This window comes from Mustelus asterias, chromosome 15, assembly GCF_964213995.1.
Source record: "Mustelus asterias chromosome 15, sMusAst1.hap1.1, whole genome shotgun sequence".
In the NCBI taxonomy this organism is placed as follows: domain Eukaryota; kingdom Metazoa; phylum Chordata; class Chondrichthyes; order Carcharhiniformes; family Triakidae; genus Mustelus; species Mustelus asterias.
In genome coordinates this window covers 96,261,123-96,286,685 of record NC_135815.1, presented here as the reverse complement: position 1 = coordinate 96,286,685, position 25,563 = coordinate 96,261,123, and the positions used below count along the sequence as shown (strand labels likewise).

Sequence of the window (25,563 nt, the reverse complement as noted above, 5' to 3'; positions counted from 1 at the left end):
ATGAGGGAGATGGATTCAAGATGGCGCCGGAACGTGGCAACTGCTTGCGAGCTGTCCCCAGCATACCCCCTAATTCTATCTTTTACATCGTTCAATGTTTTTAAAACTCTAACCCTTATAAGTTCTCTAACACTGTTCTATTTCAATCTCTTAAGTTGATCTTTCTTCACATCCTAGCTATGATCCTAGCACTATATATTCTGCACCCTTTCCTTCTCTGAACCTGTATGCTTTGTCTGTATAGCGCACACTGAACGATACTTTTCTCTATATACCAACGCGTTTACCAGGCTGATTCTGGGGATGGCAGGACTGATATGAAGAGATTGACTAGGTTAGGATTGTTTTTGCTGGAGTTCGACGAATGATGGGGGGATCTCATAGAGACTTATAAAATTCTAACAGGGTAGATGCAGGAAGGATGTTCCCGATGGTGGGGGTGTCCACAACCAGGGGTCACAGTCTGAGGATTCAGGGTAGACCGTTTAGGGCGGAGATGAGGTGACATTTCTTCACCCAAAGAGTGATGAGCCTGTGGAATTCATTACCACAGGATGTCAAAACATTGAATGTAATCAAGAGGTGGCTGGATATAGCGCTTGGGGCGAATGGGATCAAAGTTTATGGGGAGAAAGCAGGATTAGGCTATCGAATTGGATGATCAGCCATGATCGTGATGAATGGCAGAGCAGGTTCGAAGGGCCGAATGGCCGCCTGCTCCTATCTTTTTAATTCATTTGTGGGACATGGGCGTCGCTGGCTGGCCAGCATTTATTGCCCATTCCTAATTGCCCTTGGAGAGGAGCTGAGAGTCAACCACACTGCTGTGGATCTGGAGTCACATGTAGGCCAGACCAAGTAAGGACGGTAGATTTCCTTTACTAAAGGACATTAGTGAACCAGGTGGATTTTTCCGACAATGGTTTCATGGTCATCAGTAGATTCTTAATTCCAGATATTTTTTTATTCAACTCCAATTCCACCAGCTGCTGTGGTGGGATTCGAACCCAGCTCCCCAGAACATTAGTTGAGTTTCTGGATTAATAGTCTAGCGACTAATACCACTAAGCCATCACCTCCCCCTATCTGTGACAAATACTGTTTGGGGGGGGGGGGGGAAGGGTGCTGATTGGTTGGTACAGAGGCATTGCCATGGGGAACTATAGGCTCCTGGGTAATTTAACATGACCTGACCATATTCCTTTTGTTTGTTTTTCCCCCGTGTATTGTGCTTGCTTGAAGTTTGGAATTCTTGCCATTTGTTCTGATGAGTGCAAGGAGAAAAACTTTGGTGGGACATTGCAGCAAGATCTGGACGACTGTTTGTGTATAATCTGGGATGGTCGGTCATTTACTGTGTGGCCCCTCTCTCCTGCACCAAGAGGCTGGGCTGATTTCTTCCACAATTGACGTGGATTTGGAGCAGTGCAGTGTTGCCGCCCTTTGCTAACCATGTGCCGGTATTCTGGATATTTTACGATAAATCTTCACTCTCCAGCCAAGTGCTGCTAGCAGCAGGTTTTAAAGGAAGTGTTAAGTCGGGTTGTTGTCGGACTGGAGGGACACTGTCAAATGCCGCAAAGCTCTCCCAAGTGCCGGCTTGATGCGAAATAATATTTTGGCGGTATAATTAAGAGACGCTGTTGTGAGGTTGGTTTTGAAGCCAGAAAATGACAGCTAATAATAGATAACATCTGAGAGGCAGTGTACCACATGGATTCTGAGCATGGTGTGAAACCTTCTCTGAAGAAGCCTAGAAACCTGCCACGCCGGAGAAGTGTAATCTCCCAGCGTTTACAGATGTGTTATTGCTGCCAGTTCGCTGTCGGGTCGAGGATATGTGTCACCCAACCTGCAACTTGGTTTTAATTTGAGCAAACCTGGTTGATCACTGCCGTACCAAAATGTTGGGCTTCTCAGCAAAGGGGGAAGAGGGCAAGGGTATGCGCTGATGTTGCATTTTTAACAGGACCCCCTAGTGCTGAATGTTTTGTAAATATTGTAGGCACTTCAAGTGGAGAGAGCCCCCTGTTCACACCAGTAGAGTCACAGAAGTTTACATCATGGCAACGGGCCCTTCGGCCCAACTTGTCCATGCCATCCTTTTTCTTTAAAACGACTAAGCTAGTCCCAATTGCCCACGTTTGGCCCATAATCCCTCTATACCCATCTTGCCCATGTAACGGTCCAATTGCTTTATAGAGTACTGGTATAACAGTACAGACATCTGCATTCTGCTAAAGACTCGGTAATGCATACAGCAGGAACTGTTCTACCGAGGAGCAGGAAAGCAGCCAGCACAGTCGAGGACCCCACGCACCCCAGTCATAATCTCTACCATCACCTTCCGTCGGGGGAAAAAGATACGAAAGTCTGAGGTCACGTACCAACCGACTCAACAGCTGCTTCCCTGCTGCCATCAGACTTTTGAATGGACTTGCATTGCATTAAGTTGATCTTTCTCTACACCCTAGCTATGACTATAACACTATATTCTGCACTCTCTCATTTCCTTCTCTATGAAGGGTATGCATTCTGTATAGTGCACAAGAAACAATACTTTTCACTATACCAATACGTATGGCAATCTATCAAGAGGAGACATCATTCAGTGCATTCATTTGGACAGGCGATGGCCTAGTGGTATTATCGCTAGACTATTAATCCAGAAACTCCGCTTATGTTCTGGGGACCCGGGTTCAAATCCCGCCACGGCAGGTGGTGGAATTTGAATTCAATAAAAAAATATCTGGAATTAAGAATCTATTGACCATGAAACCATTGTCGATTGTCGTAAAAACCCATCTGGTTCACTAATGTCCTTTTCGGGAAGGAAATCTGCTGTCTGTAGTTGGTCTGGCCTACATGTGATCCCATGGCCACAGCAATGTGGTTGACTCTCAACTGCCCTCCAAGGGCAACTAGGGATGGGCAATAAATGCTGGTGACGCCCATGTCCCACAAATGAATTTTTAAAAAATTGGGCAATGGTGAGCTTGAGAATGAGGGCAATCGTTGGTAAGTCAAGTTGGCTGCTTAACCAATTTCGGAGCATTCTCTTCACTGAGGTTGACCTAACTTTGTTTTTTTATCTCTGCAGGTCCGGGTGACACGATAGAGAAGGCGGTTTACTCGGGGATGATCAACCCCAGCCACCAGTGGCAAACCCTGAGACACAACGGTGCCGTTGCCCACTTTGAGTATCAGATCAGGGTGATGTGTGACGAACACTACTACGGCTTTGGCTGTAACAAGTTTTGCCGACCACGGGATGATTTCTTTGGGCACTATACCTGCGATCACAATGGCAACAAGACCTGCTTGGAGGGCTGGATGGGCCACGACTGTAACAAAGGTTAGCCTCGTTTTTATTTTTTCCTCTTTCCTAGATTTTTGGGTTGAGTTTATATAATGTGAATATTTGGTTTGGTTACGAGGCCTTTTGTTTGTTGAATTGTAATATCTTCCTTTTTCCTTTCCAGCGATCTGTCGTCAGGGCTGCAGCCCCGAGCATGGCTCCTGCAAAGTTCCTGGGAATTGCAGGTAAACACATTCGTCCCTCTGACAGCACTGAGCCCCTCCTGTAAATCTGAGCGTGAATGGGCATTGGGGGGGAAGCAATGCCGGAGTAGAAACCTGGAACACTTGTTAAAAACATGTGGAAACTCTTGGAAAAGAACGACTTGCGTTTCTTTAGCATCTCTCCCAAGTGTCGGACATCCCAGTGAATTGTAGTCACTGTGGCAACGTAGGAAACGCGGCAGCTAATTTGTGCACAGCACACTCCCACAAACTGATAACCACCAGAGGATTTTTTTGAGTGAACACAGGAACAGGCCCTTTGGCCCTCCAAGCCTGCACCAATCACATTGTCCTATCTAGACCAACTGCCTGTATCCCTCTGTACTCCGTCTGTTCATGTGCCAACCTGGACAAGTCTTAAATGACGCTAACGTATCTGCCTCGACCACCTCACTTGGCAGTGCATTCCAGGCCCCCACCACCCTGTGTACAAAAAAAAACTTTCCCCACACATCTCCACTGAACCTTCTTCTCCCCCCCACCCCCCCCTAACCTTGAACTTGTGCCCCCTTGTAATTGTCATTACTGCCCTGGGGAAAAGGCTTCCAACTATATGTGCACCTCGTAATTTTATAAACTTCTATCAGGCTGCCCCTCAGTCTCTGTCTTTCCAGGGAGAACAATCCCAGTTTATTCGATCTCTCCTCGTAGCTAATACCCTCCAAACCGGGCAACATCTGGTGATGTTGATTTGAGGGGTAAATATTGGCTGGGGTGCTTGCGATAGCTTCCCTGCTGCCCTTCGTAATAATAGTATTGTGAGAATTTTTTTTTGAGTGGGCGGGCGGAGCTTTGGTTTGAAATTTCTAGCCATGAAACCGCACCTCTGATAATGCCGCAGGGCCTTGGTACTGTACCAGATTGATAGAAACTAGAAGCAGGAGGAGGCCATCCATTCTGTTCATGGCTGATCAGCGAATACAAAATATCCTTTGATCCCTTTAGTCCCAAGAGCTATAATAGAAAATGGATTCTCGGATTGTCAGCCTAGACTTTGGGCTGAAGTCTTGGTGGGAGCACTACCCACTTGAGGCACAGCTGCCACTTTTCATATAAGATAAGTTTCCCCCTGAGTGAGACGGAAGCCGATGTGAATCTTTTCACTGGGCTCTCCATCAGAAACGTTTGCCTGTCGCCTCCCTGGGTAGCGCTGGGTCACAGCTCCAGGTTCTGTGCTTTCAATGTTAATGCAATAGGAATGAAATGCTAAGAATAACGCTTCTGTTGCTGTAACACTTGGCTCAGTAACATTGCATTCATCAGAAAGTTGTGGGTTCATACCTCCAACTCCCCGACTTTGGTATGAGAGTCTAGACCTCTCGCTGCATCTTTATATAAACGGCGCCAAATTCCCAAACCATCACTGCTGCCTTAAGATGGGACCTTGTGTTAAGCAAGTTAGCATTTATTAGTGTCACAACACTGCAGTGAAGTTACTGTGAAAGTCCCCTAGCTGCCACACTCCAGCGCCTGTTTGGGTACGCTGAGGGAGAATTTAGCACGGCCAATGCACCTAATCGCGTCTTTCGGACTGTGGGAGGAAACCGGAGCGCCCGGAGGAAGCCCACACAGACACGGGGGAAAATGTGCAGACACCACACAGACAGTGACCCGAGCTGGGAATTGAACCCGGATCCCTGGCACTGAGGCAGCAGTGCTAACTGTGCCACCCTGTGTTAAAAGGTGTGTGCTAGGGGAGATGGAGTGAAGGATGAGGTGGGGGAGTGGGATAAAACGCTTCACTTAACTCGTCATTTCACATTTTGGTAATGGCGTGTAGCTGTGCAAATTGCTTAAAGTCCGTTTTAATTTTCCTCCTGCGAGGCTCCTGTTCTCTGGAGAGATGCTGCTCCGAGTTATACCTGCTGCTTCTGACATACAGATGCGGCTAATGTGCGCACAGCTGCCTTTTTAATCCGATGAAGGTTATCTGACCAGATTTGGGGCCCGAGTTAAACCTTTTTCAATTCCCCTCCCTCTCTCTGTGTTTTTGCTAATTGCTGGCGGGATCGAGTCAGAGCAGATGTTGAGATTTGTACCGGGGAGCGGCTGTGTGCAGATTTGTGCTGAGGTGGTCGGAATAAACATAACCGAACGGGGGGGTGGGGTGGATTAGAGCGATTGAACCAGCGCGGCCTGCTTTGTTTTTCTGGGATTCAGAACCTTCCCCCCTCCACCTCACCTCCCGCTCGTATGTCTGGGCCATGCATTGCTGATTATTTACTTAAGGTGCAGCGTTCCCATAGTTCATTTGCATAGCTGTGTGGGCCTCGACTGCACATTTGTGTCCTTTTTTAACAATGGCTTCCTCATTTTGTGCCACAGCTGGCTGCCTGACCTATCTGTAGGTTAGGTGGAGGCGGGGGGTGGGGAGAAGCAAGACATTTGGGAGAAACCTAGGCCCTGCGTTCAATAATGTTTTTGGATTGTGGGGCCTGAAATGTCTTTGGCTTTGTGTAATTGATTGTAGCATCTCGATGCTGATCTGGTTGGGAGTATTTTTTAAATTATTAATAACGTTTTCTTTAAGGGTTGCTATCTGGTCCCGTTTTCCGACACAACTCCCCGGCGAAAGCCACCTAATAATTAAAAACGCTCAGTTTGCGCTTGAGTGGTTCTGCTGTGCTAACCTCGGCTCCCGATTCTGCGGGGCTAAGGTTGCTCATCTGTGCAAAGCCAGTGGGAATTGTGCAGGATTTCCCATGAGAATTTGCCCCGGTGCTGAAGCGTATTACAACGGGGCAATTCATTTTGTGGCAGGGTCTGTTCTGGATTAATACCTAATGCTGGGTTATTTTCCTTTTTCGGAAGAGCGCATATCCCTTCCCTGGCCTTGTTGTTTGATTTGAGACTGAGTGGTCTCTTGCTGGCAGCGATAGCCCCCCCCCCATTCCTCAGCGCCCCCCCTTCCCTGTTTTCCAGATAAGTTGCTTTTCATTGACAGTGAGGTCACTCCTCGATTACACGGGCCGCTGACCTTTTAAAAGATTGCAAATGATCTTTATTTTTAATATTGCCCACATTGCAACGCCCTCCTAAGATGTTTAGCTGGTTCTGTTGCATTGGGGGAGAGAGAGTGAGTTAACAATTTGAGACTGTAAACATCTAGTAGCCTACAGCTCATTTTGAGTCTGTACATTCATGCTTGCTATAATTAGATTTTTTTGTAGAGCTTTGCTACCGAAAGTTAATAGATGGATTTTTTTTTTGAAACTCTATAATGAACCTTTTGGAATCATTCTGACTTCCAGTGGAAAGGCAGTCTGCCTATTTAACTCATCTAGGCAGGTTTATTTTTGATGATTTATTCACAGCTTTGGGTTAATTGCCTTTGCGCCACTCTCGTCTTTGATTCAATGTCAACTCTCTGTTTACAGATCTCTTGTTTCCCATTAGATAAGCTTTTAAAACACCAGTGAATTAACAGGCTGCTTGTAGAGACCCTTTTTGAAAGCCTTAATGCGACAACTTTTTTAAAAAAAAGTAATTCTGATTTAAGAATTATCTTTCCTCCTTTTGTCCCCCCCCCCCCCCCCGCCCGCCAAAAATCAAACTCTGGCATAAACCATAATTGAGGAAAGCACCTTAAGTTTAAGCTTTTAAGTTTATTTGTTAGTGTCACCAATAGGCTTACATTAACACTGCAATGAAGTTACTGTGAAAAATCCTCTAGTTGCCACACCGGTGCCTGTTCACGTACACTGAGGGAGAATTTAGCGTGGCCAATGCACCTTTTGTCTGTGTGGAGTTTGCACATTCTCCCTGTGTCTGCGTGGGTTTCTTTTGGGCGTTCCGGCTTCCTCCCACAGTCTGGAAGACGTGCTGGTTAGGGTGCATTGGCCCAAACAGGAGCCGGAGTGTGGCGACTAGGGGAATTTCACAGTAACTTCATTGCAGTGTTAATGTAAGCCTTACTTGTGACTAAACTTTACTTTTACTAACCAGCATGTCTTTTGGACTGTTGGAGGAAACCCACGCGGACACGGGGAGAACATGCATACTCTGCGCAGACAGTGACCCAAGCCAGGAATCGAACCTGGGTCCTTGGTGCTGTGAGACAGCAGTGCTAACCACTGCGCCACCTTTTGTAATGTTTGGTCTAAATGGGTAAAAATTATGCTCAATTTGGGAGACTCATTTTCTGTTGTGATCCCTCGGGAGACAACTTGGGAATGGAGACTTGCTTTTGGATAGCAACAGTTTAAGAGTTTAAAAAGATTCCCAAGACACTTGTTCTTGCTGTTTTGCTAGTAGCCTCCACAAGTCAACTCTCCGAATCTTGATTTGTGGTTTACTGTTCTTGGTGTGTGTGCCTGCTGCAGCCTTTACTGCCTGTTACTGTCGAGACTGGTAACGTTAAACTTGCATTTAGCTGTAACTGCATGTCATTGTTTGGGAGCTAGTTAAACTCTCTCCTCCTCTCCTCCCCCCTCACCCCCCCCCCAACTCTCCTCCTCCCCCCCCCCCCCCCCCCTCAGTGTGCTGGGAAAAGAATATGGAAGGGAAGGAATGCCAGTGTCTGGGAAAAAGAGCAGGAATGAAATGAAAGACAGCTACCAAAATACAACAGGCTGATCATTCTAACCTTAACTGTTGGACGGATCAGCCTTAGAAGTAAATTGCTTTCCCGCAGTCGCTTTGAGGGTCACAGGAAGTGGCTGAATGTTGGTCATTTGAGCAGGGGGGGGGGGTGGGTGGCGGTTTGGTAGAGATTTTGAAAGTGAAGATGGTGTGGTTTTTTTCTTTCTGCCTCCCTTTTTTTTTTATATCTAGACCACTAGAATGTTTAATTTGCTGGTCCCATTATTCGCAGGCGAGTCTCGTGATTCAGCTAAATCTGATGTTGTCTGTGAGGACAAATTTGACACACACACACACACATTCGCCCTTTCTGACTCCAGTTCCGCAGGGTTTGGGAATAAGATGAGATTGTTTGGTAACACCACGCTGTGCCTCGCTGAACAGTCACTCTTTGTGTGAGAGTTGGCTTCCGAACATTGGAAATTCTGCCTTAAATATTTGTTTATCAGGCATCAATAAAGGAAGAAAATGGGGGTGGGGGGGCGCGGAGGAAATAACCACTCTGTGCTGCCGAGAAATTTAGCGGCTGGTTTGGCTTTGTCTTTTTTTAAAAATATAATTAATTTTTTAAACGTGTTTTACAGGTGCCAATATGGCTGGCAGGGGTTGTACTGTGACAAGTGCATTCCTCACCCGGGATGTGTCCATGGTACCTGCATCGAACCGTGGCAGTGTCTCTGTGAAACTAACTGGGGTGGTCAGTTGTGTAACAAAGGTAGGCTAAAGCTGCGTAGATACGTTGGGTGAGTTGCTAGTGTTCTGAAATGCAGAGGGGAGAATGTGGATTTGGAATATTTAAGCGTTTAAATTGTAGGTGGGTGAAATTTTGAGTTGGAATAAAAAGGTCTTTTATTTGCTTTGGTAACCTCCTGATGATTCCGACCTTTTATTCAATAAAAATGAACGACTGAGTTAATTACCAGCGAGTCACTTTTTAAACAGAATCTTCAATGAGCACCAGACGTGTCAATAACGTAAAGGATTAATGTTTGGAGCAGCTTCATCGCAAGCAATGAGGGGAGGCGATGGCCTAGTGGTATTATCGCCAGACTCTTAATCCAGAAACTCAGCTAATGTTCTGGGGACCTGGGTTCGAATCCCACCATGGTAGATGGAATTTGAATTCAATAAAAAATATCTGGAATTAAGAGTAACCATGAAACCATTGTTGGAAAAACCCATCTGGTTCACTAATGTCCTTTTAGGGAAGGAAACCTGCTGTCCTTACCCGGTCTGGCCTACATGTGACTCCAGAGTCACAGCAATGTGGTTGAGTCTCAGCTGCCCTTAGGCAACTAGGGATGGGCAATAAATGCTGGCCAGCCAGCGACGCCCATGCCCCACGAATGAATGAAAAACAAACCTTTTGATCTGTCCATATCTAGTTTTTTATTCTTGTAATATTTCCAGCATCTGCAGTTTTCTGCTGTCGATGCAACGCGGTTAGTGTCTAATCGGATGCCTCCATATCCATGCCTTTCAGATTTAAATTACTGTGGGACACACCAGCCCTGTTTGAATAGTGGTACCTGTAGCAACACTGGACCGGATAAGTACCAATGTACTTGCTCCGATGGCTACTCTGGGCAAAACTGCGAAATAGGTGAGTGTTAGCGCTTTGACTTGCAAAATATTTACAGCATGTGTAAATACTCCTTGTGAACTACCTCCAGCCTCTCTGCATCTAACTCGATCCACGTGTTCCTCCCTCGAATGTCTGTCTCGCATTCCCCACGAATGCAGCTATTCTGTTCGCCTCAACTGCTCTTTGTGCTAGTGAGTTTTGCATTTTCACAGAATCATGGAATCCCTACAGTGCAACAGGAGGCCATTCAGCCCATTAAGTCTGCACCGACTGTACAATGGAACATCTCACCCAGGCCCTATCCCAGTAACCCCACATATTTACCCCAGTAACCTGCACATCATTGGACATTTAAGGGGCAATTTAGCATGGCCAATCCACCCAACCTACACACCGTGGGTACTAAGGGCAATTTACCATGGTCAATCCCCCTAACCGACACCACCTTCGGACATGCATATTCAATAGCAGCTTTGGAAAAGGAATTGGGTGAATGTTTTGAAGGAGGGGAATGGTAAACTGGGGGATGGAGGATACGGAGAGTGGGTCTAACCGGATCGCTCTTCACAAGAGCTGGCGCTGCCTGGACGGGTCGAATGGCGGCCGCCTCTGCTATTCTGTTCTGATTTCAGGAAGGGAATGGGAGAGCATTGAACGGGGGAAAGTAGTTGAAAGTATGTTGCCATTAAGGATTGAGTTGTGAAAATGGGGGCAGGGGGAATGCCCACGTTCGGAGGGAAATTCAGAGCACTGTTTATTTTCGGTGCATTATGTGTAACTGTGCCGTTCTCGAGACATACCCCTGCCTTCCTTAAACCTTTCAGAGTTCTCTTCAGACATGCAACAGAGGAAACACTAAGCAAATTGCCAAGTTGGCTGGCTGGTGTGTAGTGATTTTTGTTCTGTCCAGCTATTTATCTACCTCCTTTGTGATGCATCACTCTTGTTAATGGCTTTATTAGCAAATTGTAGCAGGCTTGCAAATACTTGCAGTGATCAAATTTTCTCGGGCCCTGACTGTGGTATTTGGTTTCTAAGAGGTTTTTAACATCCTGTCCCAGTTTACCCACGTTCGAATACAGAAGATCAGCCCGGTTTTATCAACTTCTTGCTTCATTTTAGTTGTGTCAAAATTTTAAACTTTCTCAGAATTTGAAACAAACAGCTAGGATTCACCCCCCTACCTCCTCCCCCATCCCTGCAGCTGGGAATCCTGTTTCTGGATTAAGTCAGAGTGCGTTAGGTCATTTTGGAATTAAAAAATGTCTCTGAAATCATGGGGCAGCTAAAGAGAACGTGGGATCTGTGTCTGTACTCCCAAAAAAACATGTTTGCCGAGGAGAGAGAGCAATTTTTACGGATACACTATAGAAAGCATTCTTTCCGGATGTATCACAGCTCCTGCTCAGCCCAAGACTGCAAGAAATTACAAAGGGTTGTGAACGTAGCCCAGTCCATGATGCAAACCAGCCTCCCATCCATTGACTCAGTCTACACTGCCCGCTGCCTCGGCAAAACAGCCAGCATAATTAAGGACCCCACGCACCCTGGACATACACACTTCCACCTCCTTCCTTTTGGGAAAAAGATACACAAGTCTGAGGTCACGTGCCAACTGACTGGTACGTGGCACGGTAGCGCAGTGGTTAGCACTGCTGCTTCACAGCTCCAGGGTCCCGGGTTCGATTCCGGCTCAGGTCACTGTCTGTGTGGAGTTTGCACATTCTCCTCGTGTCTGCGTGGGTTTCCTCCGGGTGCTCCGGTTTCCTCCCACAGTCCAAAGATGTGCGGGTTAGGTTGATTGGCCAGGTTAAAAAATTGCCCCTTAGAATCCTAAAATGCGTAGGTTAGAGGGATTAGTGGGTAAATATGTGGGGGTAGGGCCTGGGTGGGATTGTGGTCGGTGCAGACTCGATGGGCCGAATGGCCTCCTTCTGCACTGTAAGGTTTCTATGATTTCTATGACTCAAGAACAGCTTCTTCCCTGCTGCCATCAGACTTTCGAATGGACCTACCCCATATTAAGCTGAGCTTCCTCTACACCCTTGCTATGAACGTAACACTACATTCTGCACTCTCTCTCATCGAGTCATAGAGGTTTACAGCATGGAAACAGGCCCTTCGGCCCAACTTGTCCATGCTGCCCTTTTTTACACCCCCTAAGCTCGTCCCAATCGCCCACGTTTGGCCCATATCCCTCTATACCCATCTTGCCTATGTAACTGTCTAAATGTTTTTTAAAAGACAAAATTGTACCCGCCTAATCTACTGCCTCTGGCAGCTTGTTCCAGACACTCACCACCCTCTGTGTGAAACAATTTCCCCCCTCCTTTCCTCCTCCTCTATGTACTCTATGATCAGTATGCTTTGTCTGTATAGTGTGCAAGAAACAATACTTTTCACTGTTAATACATGTGACAAATCAATAAAGACAATAAATGATTGGAACAGGTTATGGTCTGTAAGGAATTAAAAGTAGAATGTGGATTTGCTGATCAGTATTTCCTTCACCTTGTAGCTGAGCACGCTTGCATCTCTGATCCCTGCCATCACGGGGGAAGCTGTTCAGAAACGGCCCTGGGGTTCGAATGCCTCTGCCTCCCTGGCTGGACTGGTCCGACTTGCAGTGTTGGTGAGTACCACGATGGCACTGCACGCGAGGGGCACAGGAGAAGGCTGGACGGGCCATTCTTCTGACTCTGCAGTTTAAATCAGCGGGACAAATTTTAGCATCGGGACATCCTGAATGAATCTAAAAGCAAGATAAAATTGAAGGGGGGAGGGGAAAGAGATGGACAGACCGCAGGCAAACACCAAACTCGAATGCAATTGTGGAATATTTGCCTTTCGCTAATTTGCCCCTTTTTCCTATTTGTACAGATATCGACGACTGTGCTCCGAACCCCTGTGCCCACGGTGGTACATGCCAGGATATGATTGGTGGCTTCAAATGTGTTTGCCCGCAGCAATGGATGGGCAAAACTTGCCAGTTAGGTAACACTCTTTTTTTCTTAAATATTTAAAGCATTTTAACTTTGAGCTGGTTATTTTGATGTGTGCACTATAAAATGTTCTATTTTTATTTATCATTCTTGGGTCTTTTTTGGGTGTGTTGCATCGTGCTTTGTAACAAAAGGCAAGGGGGGGGATGGTGAAAATCTCGATTGGGACGCATGTGCAGCGTTTGTTCCTATGGGGAAGATTCCGTATCTTCCTTTTCCGTTTCCTCTTCAGCCCAAGAAGTCTTGCAGCTGGATTTAGAACGGGGGATGATCCCTCCAAAGAATGGGGCTGGCCACATTCCTCCTGCAATCCATTAATCTGCTTGACTACAACGGGGGCAAAGTGTCTTACTGGACTTAGGAGTCAGTCAAGCATTTCCTTTTTTTTTATTTTAATCCTGCCTTCCTCGCTATTGGAGGGTATCTGTGCTTGCGTCAGCGAGTTGGTCTGAACTGCGTTGTCTTTTTAAGTGGAAGTTTAATTTCCTTCTCTGAATTTCCCTTCTCCCTGCACGCTCAGTGTGGTTTGTGTTCCCCTAGAACGCCCCTCGACTTGTCAGTACCACAGCAGAGGCAAGTACGTCGCAAGCACCACCTTTGGGTGTCAGTAACCTTCTTGAATTGTCACTTCGTCATGAGGCCTCTCCCTGTGGCACAGTGGTTGGCACCGCTGCCTCACGGCACCAAAGAGCCGGGTTTGATTCCCAACTCCGGTCACTGTCTGTGTGGAGTTTGCACGTTCTCCCCGTGTCTGCGTGGGTTTCCTCCGGGTGCTCTGGTTTCATCCCACAGTCCGAAAGACGTGCTGGTTAGGTGCATTGGCTGCGCTAAATTTTCCCTCGGTGTACCCGAACAGGCACCGGAGTGTGGCGACTGGGGGATTTTCCAACAAACTTGGGTTGGAGTAGGAGCCCTGGGGTTTGAAGCTACAATCACTAAATGTAACACGCAGTAGCTAATCATAGCTTTATTATAACGCACACTCTCACTCTGTTCCGGTGTTGAGAATTAGCCCTCAACTGTCCCAAACAGCTGTCATAGAATCCCTACAATGCAGAAAGAGGCCATTCGGCCCATTGTGTCTGCACCTACCACAAACCCACCCAGGCACTTCCCATAACCCCAAGTATTTTACCCTGCTTGTACCCCTGACGCAAAGGGGAGATTTACTATGACCAATCCACCTAACCCGCACATCTTTGGACTGTGGGAGGAAACCAGAGGAAACCCACACAGACACAGGGAGAACATGCAGACTCCACACAGACAGACAGTGACTCGAGCCGGGAATCGAGCCTGGGTCCCTGGCACTGTGAGGCAGCAATGCTAACCACTCTGCCACCGTGCTCTATTCACATGGATGTCCTGATTTCTTTCTTTTTGTAATCCTTTCTCATCACAGATGCCAACGAATGCGAAGGAAAACCTTGTGCAAATGCGAACTCTTGCCGAAACCTGATTGGTGACTACTATTGTGATTGCATGCCAGGGTGGAGTGGCAAGAATTGTGATTTGGGTTAGTATTTAAACGTGGGACAGAGGGTGGGGGGCGCTGGGTGGGATTGTTTTTTTAGATCTGATGTGTACTGTTTGCAAAGTTTGAAACTGCCTTCAGAATAATTGGTACTAAAAAGTAACGCGAGGCAGGGAGATGTCTGCAGCTCGGGCAAATTCTCAAAGAATTGTGAAGAACCAGTGTGAAAATAATACATTTTATCAGTCATTGAACCATAATGTAGCCACTTCCTGATAACACTTGAAAAGCAAGCCAAAGCTTGAAGTGTTGATCACTGTTTTTAAAGGGTTTGCCTGGCGTTAGACCATCATAATCAGATTGCCTGAAAAAAAGCAAAAGATATGTGACCGTTTGTATTAGAACCGTTTGTACTGCCCAGAAACAGGCCCTTCGGCCCTCTTAGCCCATGCTGATCATGATGCCCTAACTAAACTAAATAAAACCTTCTGCCCTTACTCAGTCTGTATCCCTCTATTCCCTCCCTATTCATGCACCCATCCAGGTGCCTCTTAAGCGTTGCTAATGTGCCTGCTTCCTCCACCACCGCCTACCACTCTGTAAAACTTCCCCCGCACATCTCCCTTAAACTTTCCCCCCCTCTCACCTTGAACCTGTGCCTCTTGTAATTCACACTTCCACCCTGGGGAAAAAGCCTCTGACTGCCCACCCTGCCTATGCCTCATAATTTTGTAGACCTCTATCAGGTCTCCCCTCGGCCTCCGTCTTTCCAGCGAACACAATCACCAGTTTATTCAACCTCTCCTCATGGCCAACATCTTGGTGGACTTTCTTTGCGCACTCTCTCTCCAAAGCTGCCACGTCCTTCTGGGTGCGAATGTCCTTTGAGATTCTTTGTAAAAGTTTGTGTTGTTTTGTTCACAGATGTGAATGACTGTCACGGGCAATGCCAAAATGGGGGAACTTGCAAGGTACGTCTCTGTTTTTTGTGTGAAAAGGCTTCTTTTAAATAACAAAATGACAGATTCAATTAAATATCGTTCAGATTTCCTTTCGAGGTTGGTGTTGAGTGGATGCTTCCCCTCGTGACGGGATTTGGAATCGGGGGTCCCAGTTTATAAGCAAGGGACTCGTGTTTTAGATGGGGGGGATGAGGAGGAATTTCTTCTCTGGAGTTGATTGCTTGTAATTTTCTTCTGGAGCGAGCTGTGGGAACTGGCTTGTTGAGTTTATTCAAGGCCGAGTCTGATCAACAGGTGTTGATAGATTTTTTGATCTATAAGGGAGGTCCACACTTGGGGGAGGGGGAGCAGACAAGTGGTGTTTTAGGCTACAATCGGGTCTGTCATTATCTGGTTGAATGGCGGAATAGGCTCGAGGGTCCAAATGGCCTGTTCCTCCTTTTGCGACGTGCCCACAAGTTGGGATAGACTTCGCACTGAATCCACACTCCATTGCAGTTTGGCAGAGTTTACATCCACACTGAGGTTAGACTTGAGGAATCCTTTCAGCATTTTGACCCACATGCGCGCGTCAGATCCAATTTGCTGTTAAGTTTGTTTTAGTCCATTGTAGCGTGGCACAGTGGTTAGGACTGCTGCCTCACAGTGCCAGGGAGTCTGGTTCGATTCCCAGCGTGGGTGACTGTGTGTGGAGTTTGCACGTTATCCCCGTATCTGCATGGGTTTCCTCCAGGTGCTCCAGTTTCCTCCCACAGTCTGAAAAGATGTGCAGGTTAGATGGATTAGCCATACTAAATTTGTCCCTTGGTGTCCAAAGATGTGCAGGTTAGGTGGATTGGCCATGCTAAATGTGTGGGGTTCTGGGGATAGGGTGGGCCTGGGCAAGTTGTTCTTCCGTAGAGTTGGTGCAGACTTTATTGGGCCGGATAGCCGCCTCCTGCATTGTAGGGAATCTGTGGTGAAGACTTGTTTTCAAAGGTTGTGACTCATTTATCCCCTCTTTTCAGGATTTGGTTAATGACTACCGCTGCACCTGTTTGCCTGGCTATGCTGGTGATGATTGTGAGAAAGACATCAATGAATGCGAAAGTGGCCCTTGTCTCAATGGTGGGCATTGCCAGGATGAAGTCAATGGATTCCAGTGCTTGTGTCCTGCTGGTTTCTCTGGCAACCTGTGTCAGGTGAGCTCTGGTGTAATGCATACTCTGGATAGCTGGGTTACCATGAAGACCCCCTTCACTGGTATTACACTGTTGTTCAAAGTCACTTGGGGCCTTCTGCACACTGGACAGGGGCTTGGAAAGAATATTTGAAAGAAGTGTACCGTTGAAATTCCCCTGCTCAATCAAAGAACCTTCAACGACCCTAGGACTGAGGAGCCTTTTATTCTGTGACGCACAGGGTTGCAGTGGCACAGTGACGGCTACAATCCAAGCCCCAGGGCTATTAGATTTGGAAATGAGAGCTCAGATCCGGACATTGGCCAGCGAATTTGACCAAGTTAAAAATCTGAACTGAAAAGGTTAATCTCTGTAACGATGACTGTGATATGACTGGATTGTTGCAAATCCCTCCTGGTGCACTTTTATCATCACCCTAGCCTGGGGTACACTTCCTGCTGATCCCCATGTGATAGTATTAGCCTGTAGTATTGTGTGAGTGTGTTCTGCTAGTGCGACAGTATTGGGCTGTGGCGTGAGTGCGACAGTATTAGTAAAGTTTATTTATTTATTAGTCGTAAGAAGGCTTACATTAACACTGCAATGAAGTTACTGTGAAAATCCTAATCGCCACTGTCCGGCACCTGTTCAGGAACACTGAGGGAGAATTTAGCACGGCCAATTCACCTAACCTGCACATCTTTGGACTGTGGGAGGAAACCCACGCAGGCGTGGGGAGAATGTGTAAACTCCACACAGACAGTGACCCAAGCCGGGAATCGAACCCAGGACCCTTGCGCTATGAGGCAGCAGTGCTAATCATTGTGTCCGTTGTGAGTGCGGCACGATTGGGCTGTTGTGTGGTGTGAGTGCGACGGGATTGGGCTGTTACCTGGTCATAGTGTGACTCCGAGGCAAGAGACTTCTGCTCTCTGGGACTGATGAACGAGCAGGCAATCCTGTCAACGTTCCGCACCCTGGGCATCTGAAAACACCCCCAATAAAATCTCTCTCTCGTGATGAAGCGCTGTAGCCGATTAGTGTTGTTTCTTCCCCTCCCCTCCTCAGTCCTAGGGTCGTTGAAGGTTAATTGCAGTGTCCAAACCGCTGGCTGCAGATTAACTAGCTCACCATGGTGCAGCATCCCATCACACCGGGGATCCTGTGCTCTGTTCCTCCTCTTTTGTTGCCTTTACCCAGCTGAGTCACGGAACCGTCCTTCTGACCAGCCCGGCCTTCCTTTGCCTGGAAAAGTCGGGAGCCTTTAAGATGACCAATTGTTGAAGCTTGAGAGTTTGTGTAGGCAGATTATAGGTCCATGTTAGCTGTGGTGTGAGTGTACCATCGGCAGCCAGAGTTTAACGTGCTGTCTCTGTCCTGCCCACCTCTTTTTGAATGTCTAATGTTACCTACCCTCAAAAAAAAAAACCAATGACCCTTTTTATGTTTTACAGCTGGACATAGATTACTGTGAGCCAAACCCATGTCGGAATGGGGCACCGTGCTTTAATCTGGCCAATGATTACTTCTGTAGCTGCCCGGAAGACTATGAAGGAAAGAACTGTTCCCATTTAAAAGACCATTGCAGAGCTACTCCATGTGAAGGTAGGTCCTGGGCATTTGCTGCAAGCAGCTCTTTGTTATCCTGTGGGGGGGGGCAAGAAATTCTAAGTAACATCATGCCAGCTCGAAGGTAGCATGCGTGTTCTTTACAGCGCACATGGGTACACAGTGGTTAGCACTGCTGCCTCGCAGTGCTAGGGACCCGGGTTCAATTCCATCCTCGGGTCACTGTCTGTGTGGAGTTTGCACGTTCTCTTCGTGTTTGCATGGGTTTCCTCCCACAGTCCGAAAGGCGTGCTGGTTAGGTTGATTGGCCATGCTAAATTGACTTTAGCGTCGGGGATTGGCAGGGTAAATGTGTGGGGTTACATGAATAGGGCGTGGGTGAGATTGTGGCCAGTACAGACTCGATGGGCCGAATGGCCTCTTTCTGCACTGTAGGGATTCTATTCTTCGCTACCGGTGGTCACTGATTTGATTTATTGTCATGGTGGTTAGCACTGCTGCCTCTCAGTGCCAGGAACTCGGGTTCAATTCCCGACTTGGGTCACAGTCTGTGTGGAGTTTGCACATTCTCCCTGTGTCTGCATGGGTTTCCTCCAGGTGCCCAGTTTCCTCCTATAGTCGGAAAGACATGCTGGTTAGTTGCATTGGCCATGCTAAATTCTCCCTCAGTGTACCCGAACAGGCGCCGGAGTGCGGCGACTCGGGGATTTTCACAGTAACTTCATTGCAGTGTTAATGTAAGCCGACTTGTGACACTAATAAATAAATATATTGGGATACAGTTAAAAGTATTTCTTGCGCGCTATACAGACCAGGCATACCGTTCATAGAGTACATAAGAGAGGAGGAAAGGAGAGGGTGCAGAATGTAGTGTTACAGTCATAGCTTGGGTGAAGAGAAAGATCAACTTAATGCGAGGTAGGTCCAGTCAAAAGTCTTGACAGCGGCAGGGAAGAAGCTGTCCTTGAGTCGGTTGGTACGTGACCTCAGACTTTTGTATCTTTTTCCTGACAGAAGGAAGGTGGAAGAGAGAATGTCCAGGGTGTGTGGGGTCCTTAATTATGCTGGCTGCTTTGCTGAGGCAGCGGGAAGTGCAGACAGAGTCAATGGATGGGAGGCTGGTTTGTGCGATGGATTGGGCTACATTCACGACCTTTTGTAGTTCCTTGCGGACTTGGTCAGAGCAGGAGCCATACCAAGCTGTGATACAACCAGAAAGAATGCTTTCATAGAAGAATCATAGAAACCCTACAGTACAGAAAGAGGCCATTCGGCCCATCGAGTCTGCACCGATCACAATCCCACCCAGGCCCTACCCCCATATCCCTACATATTTTACCCGCTAATCCCTCTAATCTACGCATCCCAGGACACTAAGGGGCAATTTTAGCATGGCCAATCAACCTAACCCGCACATCTTTGGACTGTGGGAGGAAACCGGAGCACCCGGAGGAAACCCACGCAGACACGAGGAGAATGTGCAAACTCCACACAGACAGTGACCCGAGCCTGGATTCGAACCCAGGTCCCTGGAGCTGTGAAGCAGCAATGCTAACCACTGTGCCACCGTGCCGCCCCGTGCATCTGTAAAAGTTGGTGAGAGTCGTAGCGGACATGCCAAATTTCCTTGGTCTTCGGAGAAAGTAGAGGCATGTTCTTTATGACCAGTGGTCGCTGCCTTTCTGGCCAAAGTTATTGGTTCACAGCTCATGGGTCAACATTCTGAGCCCTGTCAGCGCAGTAAACAAAATGCACACCCTTCGATGTTTCCCGAGTGCTGTGGGAGTCTGGAGTTCCTACAGAAAGGGGGAGGGAATTATTTTCAATGGAGCAGACCCCAGGCGTAACCACTAACCAGCTCTCTCTGTGTGTGTTCCGCCTAATAATTGCTCTGTGGCTTTCTCGTTCTGTTCTGTGGATGGAGAATGTTAGGTCAGACCCACCACAGAGCGCGATAGTGATTTCCCCAGCTTGTTTCTGATGCATTTTAACATTTACAAGAAAATCTAAGTACCTCGAGTGTTTATACTTGTCGGGGGGGGGGGAGGGGGGGAGAGAGAAATGCGGGCAGTTGTATGCAGGCATGTGGTTTGTTTTTTTGTTTTGTTTGTGTCAAAACTGTTACATTTGGGGGTTCCCCACTCTTTTTTTACCCCCCATTGTACAGGGGAAAGAATCCCTGTTTGTGGCTTCCTTCCAAAAGGTTGGGACAGTGCTCTTAAACTTAAAATATTTTGTGGAATTTATCGATAGCTGAACGTGCATCTGGATGCCCTGCTGTTATCGTCAGCGTACGGGTTCATTGACACGGCTCTGAAAAATTCCATTTTCAGAAAGTATTTTGCTTCCTGGTGTTTTTCAGTTATTGACAGCTGCACGGTTGGTGTGGCATCCAACAGCACGCCCGCTGGGATACGCTACATCTCCTCGAACGTCTGTGGACCTCACGGCAAGTGCAAGAGCCAGGCAGGAGGGAAATTCACCTGTGATTGCAACGAGGGATTCACCGGCACTTACTGTCATGAAAGTACGGATAACGTTCTTTTATTTCCCCCCCTCTTTTCACCTCCCCCCCCCCCCCCCCCCACCACCCATTCATACCCCATTCATTTCTCCTCTGTAAATATTGAGCTGCAGGTCACAACTGTTGTAAAGTTTGTTTATTGGTCACTAGTAGGCTTACATTAACAATGCAATGAAGTTACTGTGAAACCCCACACAGTCGCCACACTCCGGCGCCTGTTCGGGTGCACCGAGGGAGAATTTAGCACGGCCGATGCACCCTAACCAGCACGTCTTTCAGACTGTGGGAGGAAAGTGCAGAAGGTGGCCATTCGGCCCATCGAGGCTGCACCAACTTTCTGACCATGTCTTACCCGGGTCCCCTCCCCTGCCCTATCCTTGTGAAGCCACGTACGTACTTGCACTGCTAATCCCTCTTCACCTACACATCGTTTGGACGCCTAAGGAGCAATTTAGCATGGCCAATCCACCTAACTCTCATCCTTGGACTGTGGGAGGAAACCGGAGCACCCGGAGGAAACCCACGCAGACACGGGGAGAACGTGCAAACCCCGCACTGTCCCAAGCCGGGAATCGAACCCAGGTTGCTGGCACTATGAAGCAGCAGTGCTTGTGCTAGATGTGCAGAACCCCTCATGTCTGAACCTTGGACTGTGCTGTAGGTTTGATGTGTTTCCTTGACTATCCAAGGCTTTTTATTTTCCCTCGTGACCTTGTGGCATCTGTGAGTAATCAGTGAGCTGTCCCTGATCCTGACACTCAATTCCCCTGTGGTTAGTGAGCAGCAATTTGCAAACTTGTGATCAGTTTGCTGTCTTTAGTGTGATTGAAGCAGTGACCTTTGTTTCAACAGGAGATTAAAACCGTCGCGATATTTAATAGCCTTTATCTGTGCTCTTATTTTCCGAGATCGGATTGCGTCTGAAGTCGGCGGGAACTTGCCGTTCCTTTTAACAGTGCTGATAATTTGAAGTTTGAGAATTTTACACTGACTTGAACAAAGAGAGAAGCTTACTGACCCTCTATTTCATTCCCCCCCCCATTACAGACATTAACGACTGTGAAAGTGATCCTTGTAAAAATGGTGGCACCTGCATTGACGGAGTCAACGTTTATCAATGTATCTGTCACGAAGGATGGGAAGGAGTCCTTTGTCAAATCAGTAAGTCCAACAGCCTCCAAGTTACTGTGCACTCCTCAAAAAAAAAAATGTCCACAGCAAGGTGGTAGGACTCTCTGTTCAGTAAATAAATCTGAAGTATTTGCTCCACACTTGGGACAGTTGCTTTTATCCTCTCCATACAATCATCAGAAAGTTCAAGAGACAGAGGACGCTTGGTTCATCCTAGAATCCCTGCAGTGCAGAAGGCGGCTATTTGGCCCTTTGAGGCTGCACCAACTCTGACAGTGTCTTACCCTCTGTCCTATCCCTGTAAACCCACGTATTTGCACTGCTAATCCCTCCTCACCTACACTCCTTTGGACATTGAGGGGCAATTTAGCACGGCCAATCCACTTAACCTACACATCCTTAGACTGTGGGAGGAAACTGGAGCACCCAGGGGAGAACGTGCAGACTCCACACAGTGACCCAAGGGCTACCCCAACTTAATCCCACTTCCCAGTATTTACTCTGTAGTGAATATCCCAGATCCCTTCAGTCTCGGTTGTGCTCCTCAGCTTAGATGTGTAATTAGATGCACAGTGGTTAGCACTGCTGCCTCACAGCGCCAGGGACCCGGGTTCAATTCCGGCCTCGGGTCGCTGTCTGTGTGGAGTTTGCACCTTCTCCCTGTGTCTGCGTGGGTTTCCTCCGGGCGCTCCAGTTTCCTCCCACAGTCTGAAAGATGTGCAGGTTAGGTTGATTGGCCATGCTAAATTAGCCCTAGTGTTTGGGGGGGATTAGCAGGGTAAATGTGTAGGGTAACATCGATGGGGCCTGCGTGGGATTGTGGTCAATACAGGCTGGATGGGCCAAATGATGACCTTCTGTACTATAGGGATTCTGAGATGTGTAGTGAGTAGATCTATGCAGATTTTGTTTGTATTTGTCAGGCTGGCATTGCAACAAGAACTTGCGTTTGTGTCGTGACTTTTTAAGTGTGTTTAAACTCCCCTGTGACGTTTTGTCATACTGGCACCCAGCCCCGTGAGGAGATGTTGGGGTGGATGACCAAAGGGTTGGCGAAAGAGAAATCTCTAAATGTACGGCAGAGAGGTATGTCATAAGATAATCATTAGAAACCCTGCAGTGCAGAAGCTGGCCATTCAGCCCATCGAGTCTGCACCAACAATCCCACCCACGCCCTATCCCTGTAACCCCACACTTACCCCGCTAATCCCTCTAACCTACGTGTCCCGGGACACCTAAGGGCAATTGTGGAGTGAATTCCAGAGGCTGGGGCCTGGGCAGCCGAAACCACCGCACCAACGGTGGGAAATTGGGGATTGGAAAGAGGTCAGGATTGGAGGAGCAGGTGTGTGTTTAGGGCCGGAGGAGGGATGCAGGAGGGGAGGGTGGGAGATGTGTGCAGATTCGCCTTTCTTCTGTGTTGGCAATACTTGTTGTGAGATGATTTCACCTCCAAGCCTGATGGTACAGTGCCAGTTGTGTGTGCCAGCTATTGAGTCTAGGTTTTGCCTTTTGCAGATATCAATGATTGCAGCATCAACCCGTGTCAGAACGGAGGCAAGTGTCAGGATCTGGTGAATGACTTCTACTGTGAATGCCAGAATGATTGGAAAGGCAAGACCTGTCATTCCAGTAAGTGTCCTTGGCTTAATTCCTCAAGCAAAGCATTGTGGTGCTCGCACAAGAAAGCGGGGACCTTTTCTTTTCCCGTTTGTTGTGGACAACCGTTTAAAACTTGCGGTGCTTTGCAGGGGATAGTCAGTGCGATGAAGCCACGTGCAACAATGGCGGAACTTGTTACGATGAAGGAGATACCTTTAAGTGTATGTGTCCTGCTGGCTGGGAAGGTGCCACTTGCAACATTGGTAAGTAAATCGTACAGTTTTAATAAAATCAAATTGCTGGAATCAGAAACCGAAAGAGAAAATGCTGGAAAATCTCAGCAGGTCCGGCACGCTGCCTCACAGCGCCAGGGACCCGGGTTCCATTCCCGGCTTGGATCACTCTACGTTCTCCCCTGTGTCTGCGTGGGTTTCCTCCGGGTGCTCCGGTTTCCTCCCACAGTCCAAAGATGTGCGGGTTAGGTGGATTGACCCGAACAGGCGCCGCAGGTGTGGCGACTAGGGGAATTTCACAGTGACTTCATTGCAGCGTTAATGTAAGCCTTACTTGTGACTAATTAATGAACTTTAAGCATCTGTAAGGAGAGAAAAGGGCTGACGTTTCGAGTCCGGTAAGAAGTCTCTCAGCACCAGGTTAAAGTCCAACAGGTTATTTGGTAGCGTGAGCTTTCGGAGCACTGTTCCTTCAGCAAATAAACCTGTTGGACTTTAACCTGATGTTGAGACTTATTGTGCCCACCCCAGTCTAACGCCGGCATCTCCACATCATGGTTTCGAGTCCAGATGACCTTCGATCAAAAAAAAATCAAAGGGTCATCTGGACTCGAAACGTCAGCTCTTTTCTCTCCTTACAGGTGCTGCCAGACCTGCTGAGATTTTCCAGCATTTTCTCTATTGGAGTATAATTTGTGTTTTTTTTCCCAAACATCCCTCTCTCTCGGTACTCTTGGCTAAGACTGCAATCTTTTTATTTCTTCCCCCCTCATCCCCATAGCAAGAAATAGTAGCTGTCTGCCGAATCCATGTCAGAATGGTGGAACTTGTGTGGTCAGCGGCGATTCCTTCACTTGCGTCTGCAAGGAAGGCTGGGAAGGATTCACGTGTTCGCAAAGTGAGTGCTGCTATCGTGGAGTGGTAAAACTATAACGGGGAGCTGTGCTTGTTACTCTAGTGAACAGCCACCAGTTTAATACACTGCACCTTCCCAGTGCCAAAACCGTCCAATATGCTTCAGGTTACTTTGAGTGCAGTGAGTTTTATCCAGGCAGTTGATCGATGGGGTACATACATCCTTTCAGGACATTTTAAGGATCTTGAGAGAAAATAATAGGAGGCAAATGAAATGCTGGCCTTTATCTAGAATACAAGGGGAGGATGTTCTGCTTCACTCGAGGTCTAACCGGAGCTTCATACATCAGGAGTTATTGAGAGCATGTCTGGGCTCCGCACCTTAAGTCGGACCTCGGAGGAAGTGCAGCCGAGATGTACCAGACTGATATCTTGACACCCAAGGGGTAAATTGGGAGAGATTTTATTGGCTGGAATCTAGTTGGTTAAGGCGGGTTTGTTTCTGCTGCTGGAGTGTGGGGCTGGCACAGTGGGTTAGCACTGCTGCCTCACAGCACCAGGGACCAGGGTTCGATTCCCAGGTTGGGTCACAGCGTGGAGTTTGCGCATTCTCCCCGTGTCTGCGTGGGTTTCCTCCGGTTTCATCCCACACTCCAAATGACGTGCTGATTAGGTGCATTGGCCGTGCTAAATTCCCCCTGTTACCCGAACAGGTGCCGGAGTGTGGCGACTAGGGGATTTTCACGGTAACTTCATTGCAGTGTTAATGTAAGCCTATTTGTGACACTAATAAACTTATTGGCTTAGTTTAGAAGAGTGAGGACAGATTGGATTGAAGTTTATAAGGTCCTGAATGATCTCGGCAAGATGGGTGTGGAAAGGACGTTTCCTCCTGTGGGAGTCCAGAACTAGGGGGCACTGTTTTAAAATTGGGGTTCGCCCTTTTAGGTCAGAGATGTGAGATCTTTGAAGGTTGCGTGACTTTGGAAATCTGCCTCGGAAGGCATGGGGTTATGAATGTTTTTAAGGCAGAGGTGGATAGATTCTTGTTAGGCAAGGGAATCGATTTGACACAGATCGACCATGATCTTATAGAGTGGGCACGCAGGCTCAAGGGACCGAGTGGCTTCTCCTATTTTGGATCAATTGATCGAAGTTGAGGGAAATGGATGGAGCCAAGAGAGAAAGTGTTTCCTCAATTTGAGGGGTCTCTGAATAAGCAGTATAGTTTAGAAACCTTTTCGGGAGTGAAATTCGGAAACCCATCTTCATGCAAAGTGGTAGTTTGCCGCGTTCTTCCATA

The 25,563-nt window shown here is 47.6% G+C and overlaps 1 protein-coding gene across 1 annotated transcript in view; it reads left to right on the top strand.

The window, feature by feature from the left end:
- jag1b (jagged canonical Notch ligand 1b) overlaps window positions 1-25,563 on the top strand; it is a 65,184-nt gene that overhangs the window by 23,949 nt on the left and 15,672 nt on the right. The window contains exons 4-18 of the mRNA XM_078230345.1: window positions 3,101-3,355; window positions 3,483-3,543; window positions 8,748-8,878; window positions 9,647-9,766; window positions 12,267-12,380; window positions 12,629-12,742; window positions 14,153-14,266; window positions 15,149-15,195; window positions 16,194-16,367; window positions 17,801-17,951; window positions 20,278-20,442; window positions 21,487-21,600; window positions 23,089-23,202; window positions 23,322-23,435; window positions 24,187-24,303. Coding sequence (XP_078086471.1) covers window positions 3,101-3,355; window positions 3,483-3,543; window positions 8,748-8,878; window positions 9,647-9,766; window positions 12,267-12,380; window positions 12,629-12,742; window positions 14,153-14,266; window positions 15,149-15,195; window positions 16,194-16,367; window positions 17,801-17,951; window positions 20,278-20,442; window positions 21,487-21,600; window positions 23,089-23,202; window positions 23,322-23,435; window positions 24,187-24,303 — 1,905 coding nt within the window. The remainder of the gene's footprint in view (window positions 1-3,100; window positions 3,356-3,482; window positions 3,544-8,747; window positions 8,879-9,646; window positions 9,767-12,266; window positions 12,381-12,628; window positions 12,743-14,152; window positions 14,267-15,148; window positions 15,196-16,193; window positions 16,368-17,800; window positions 17,952-20,277; window positions 20,443-21,486; window positions 21,601-23,088; window positions 23,203-23,321; window positions 23,436-24,186; window positions 24,304-25,563) is intronic.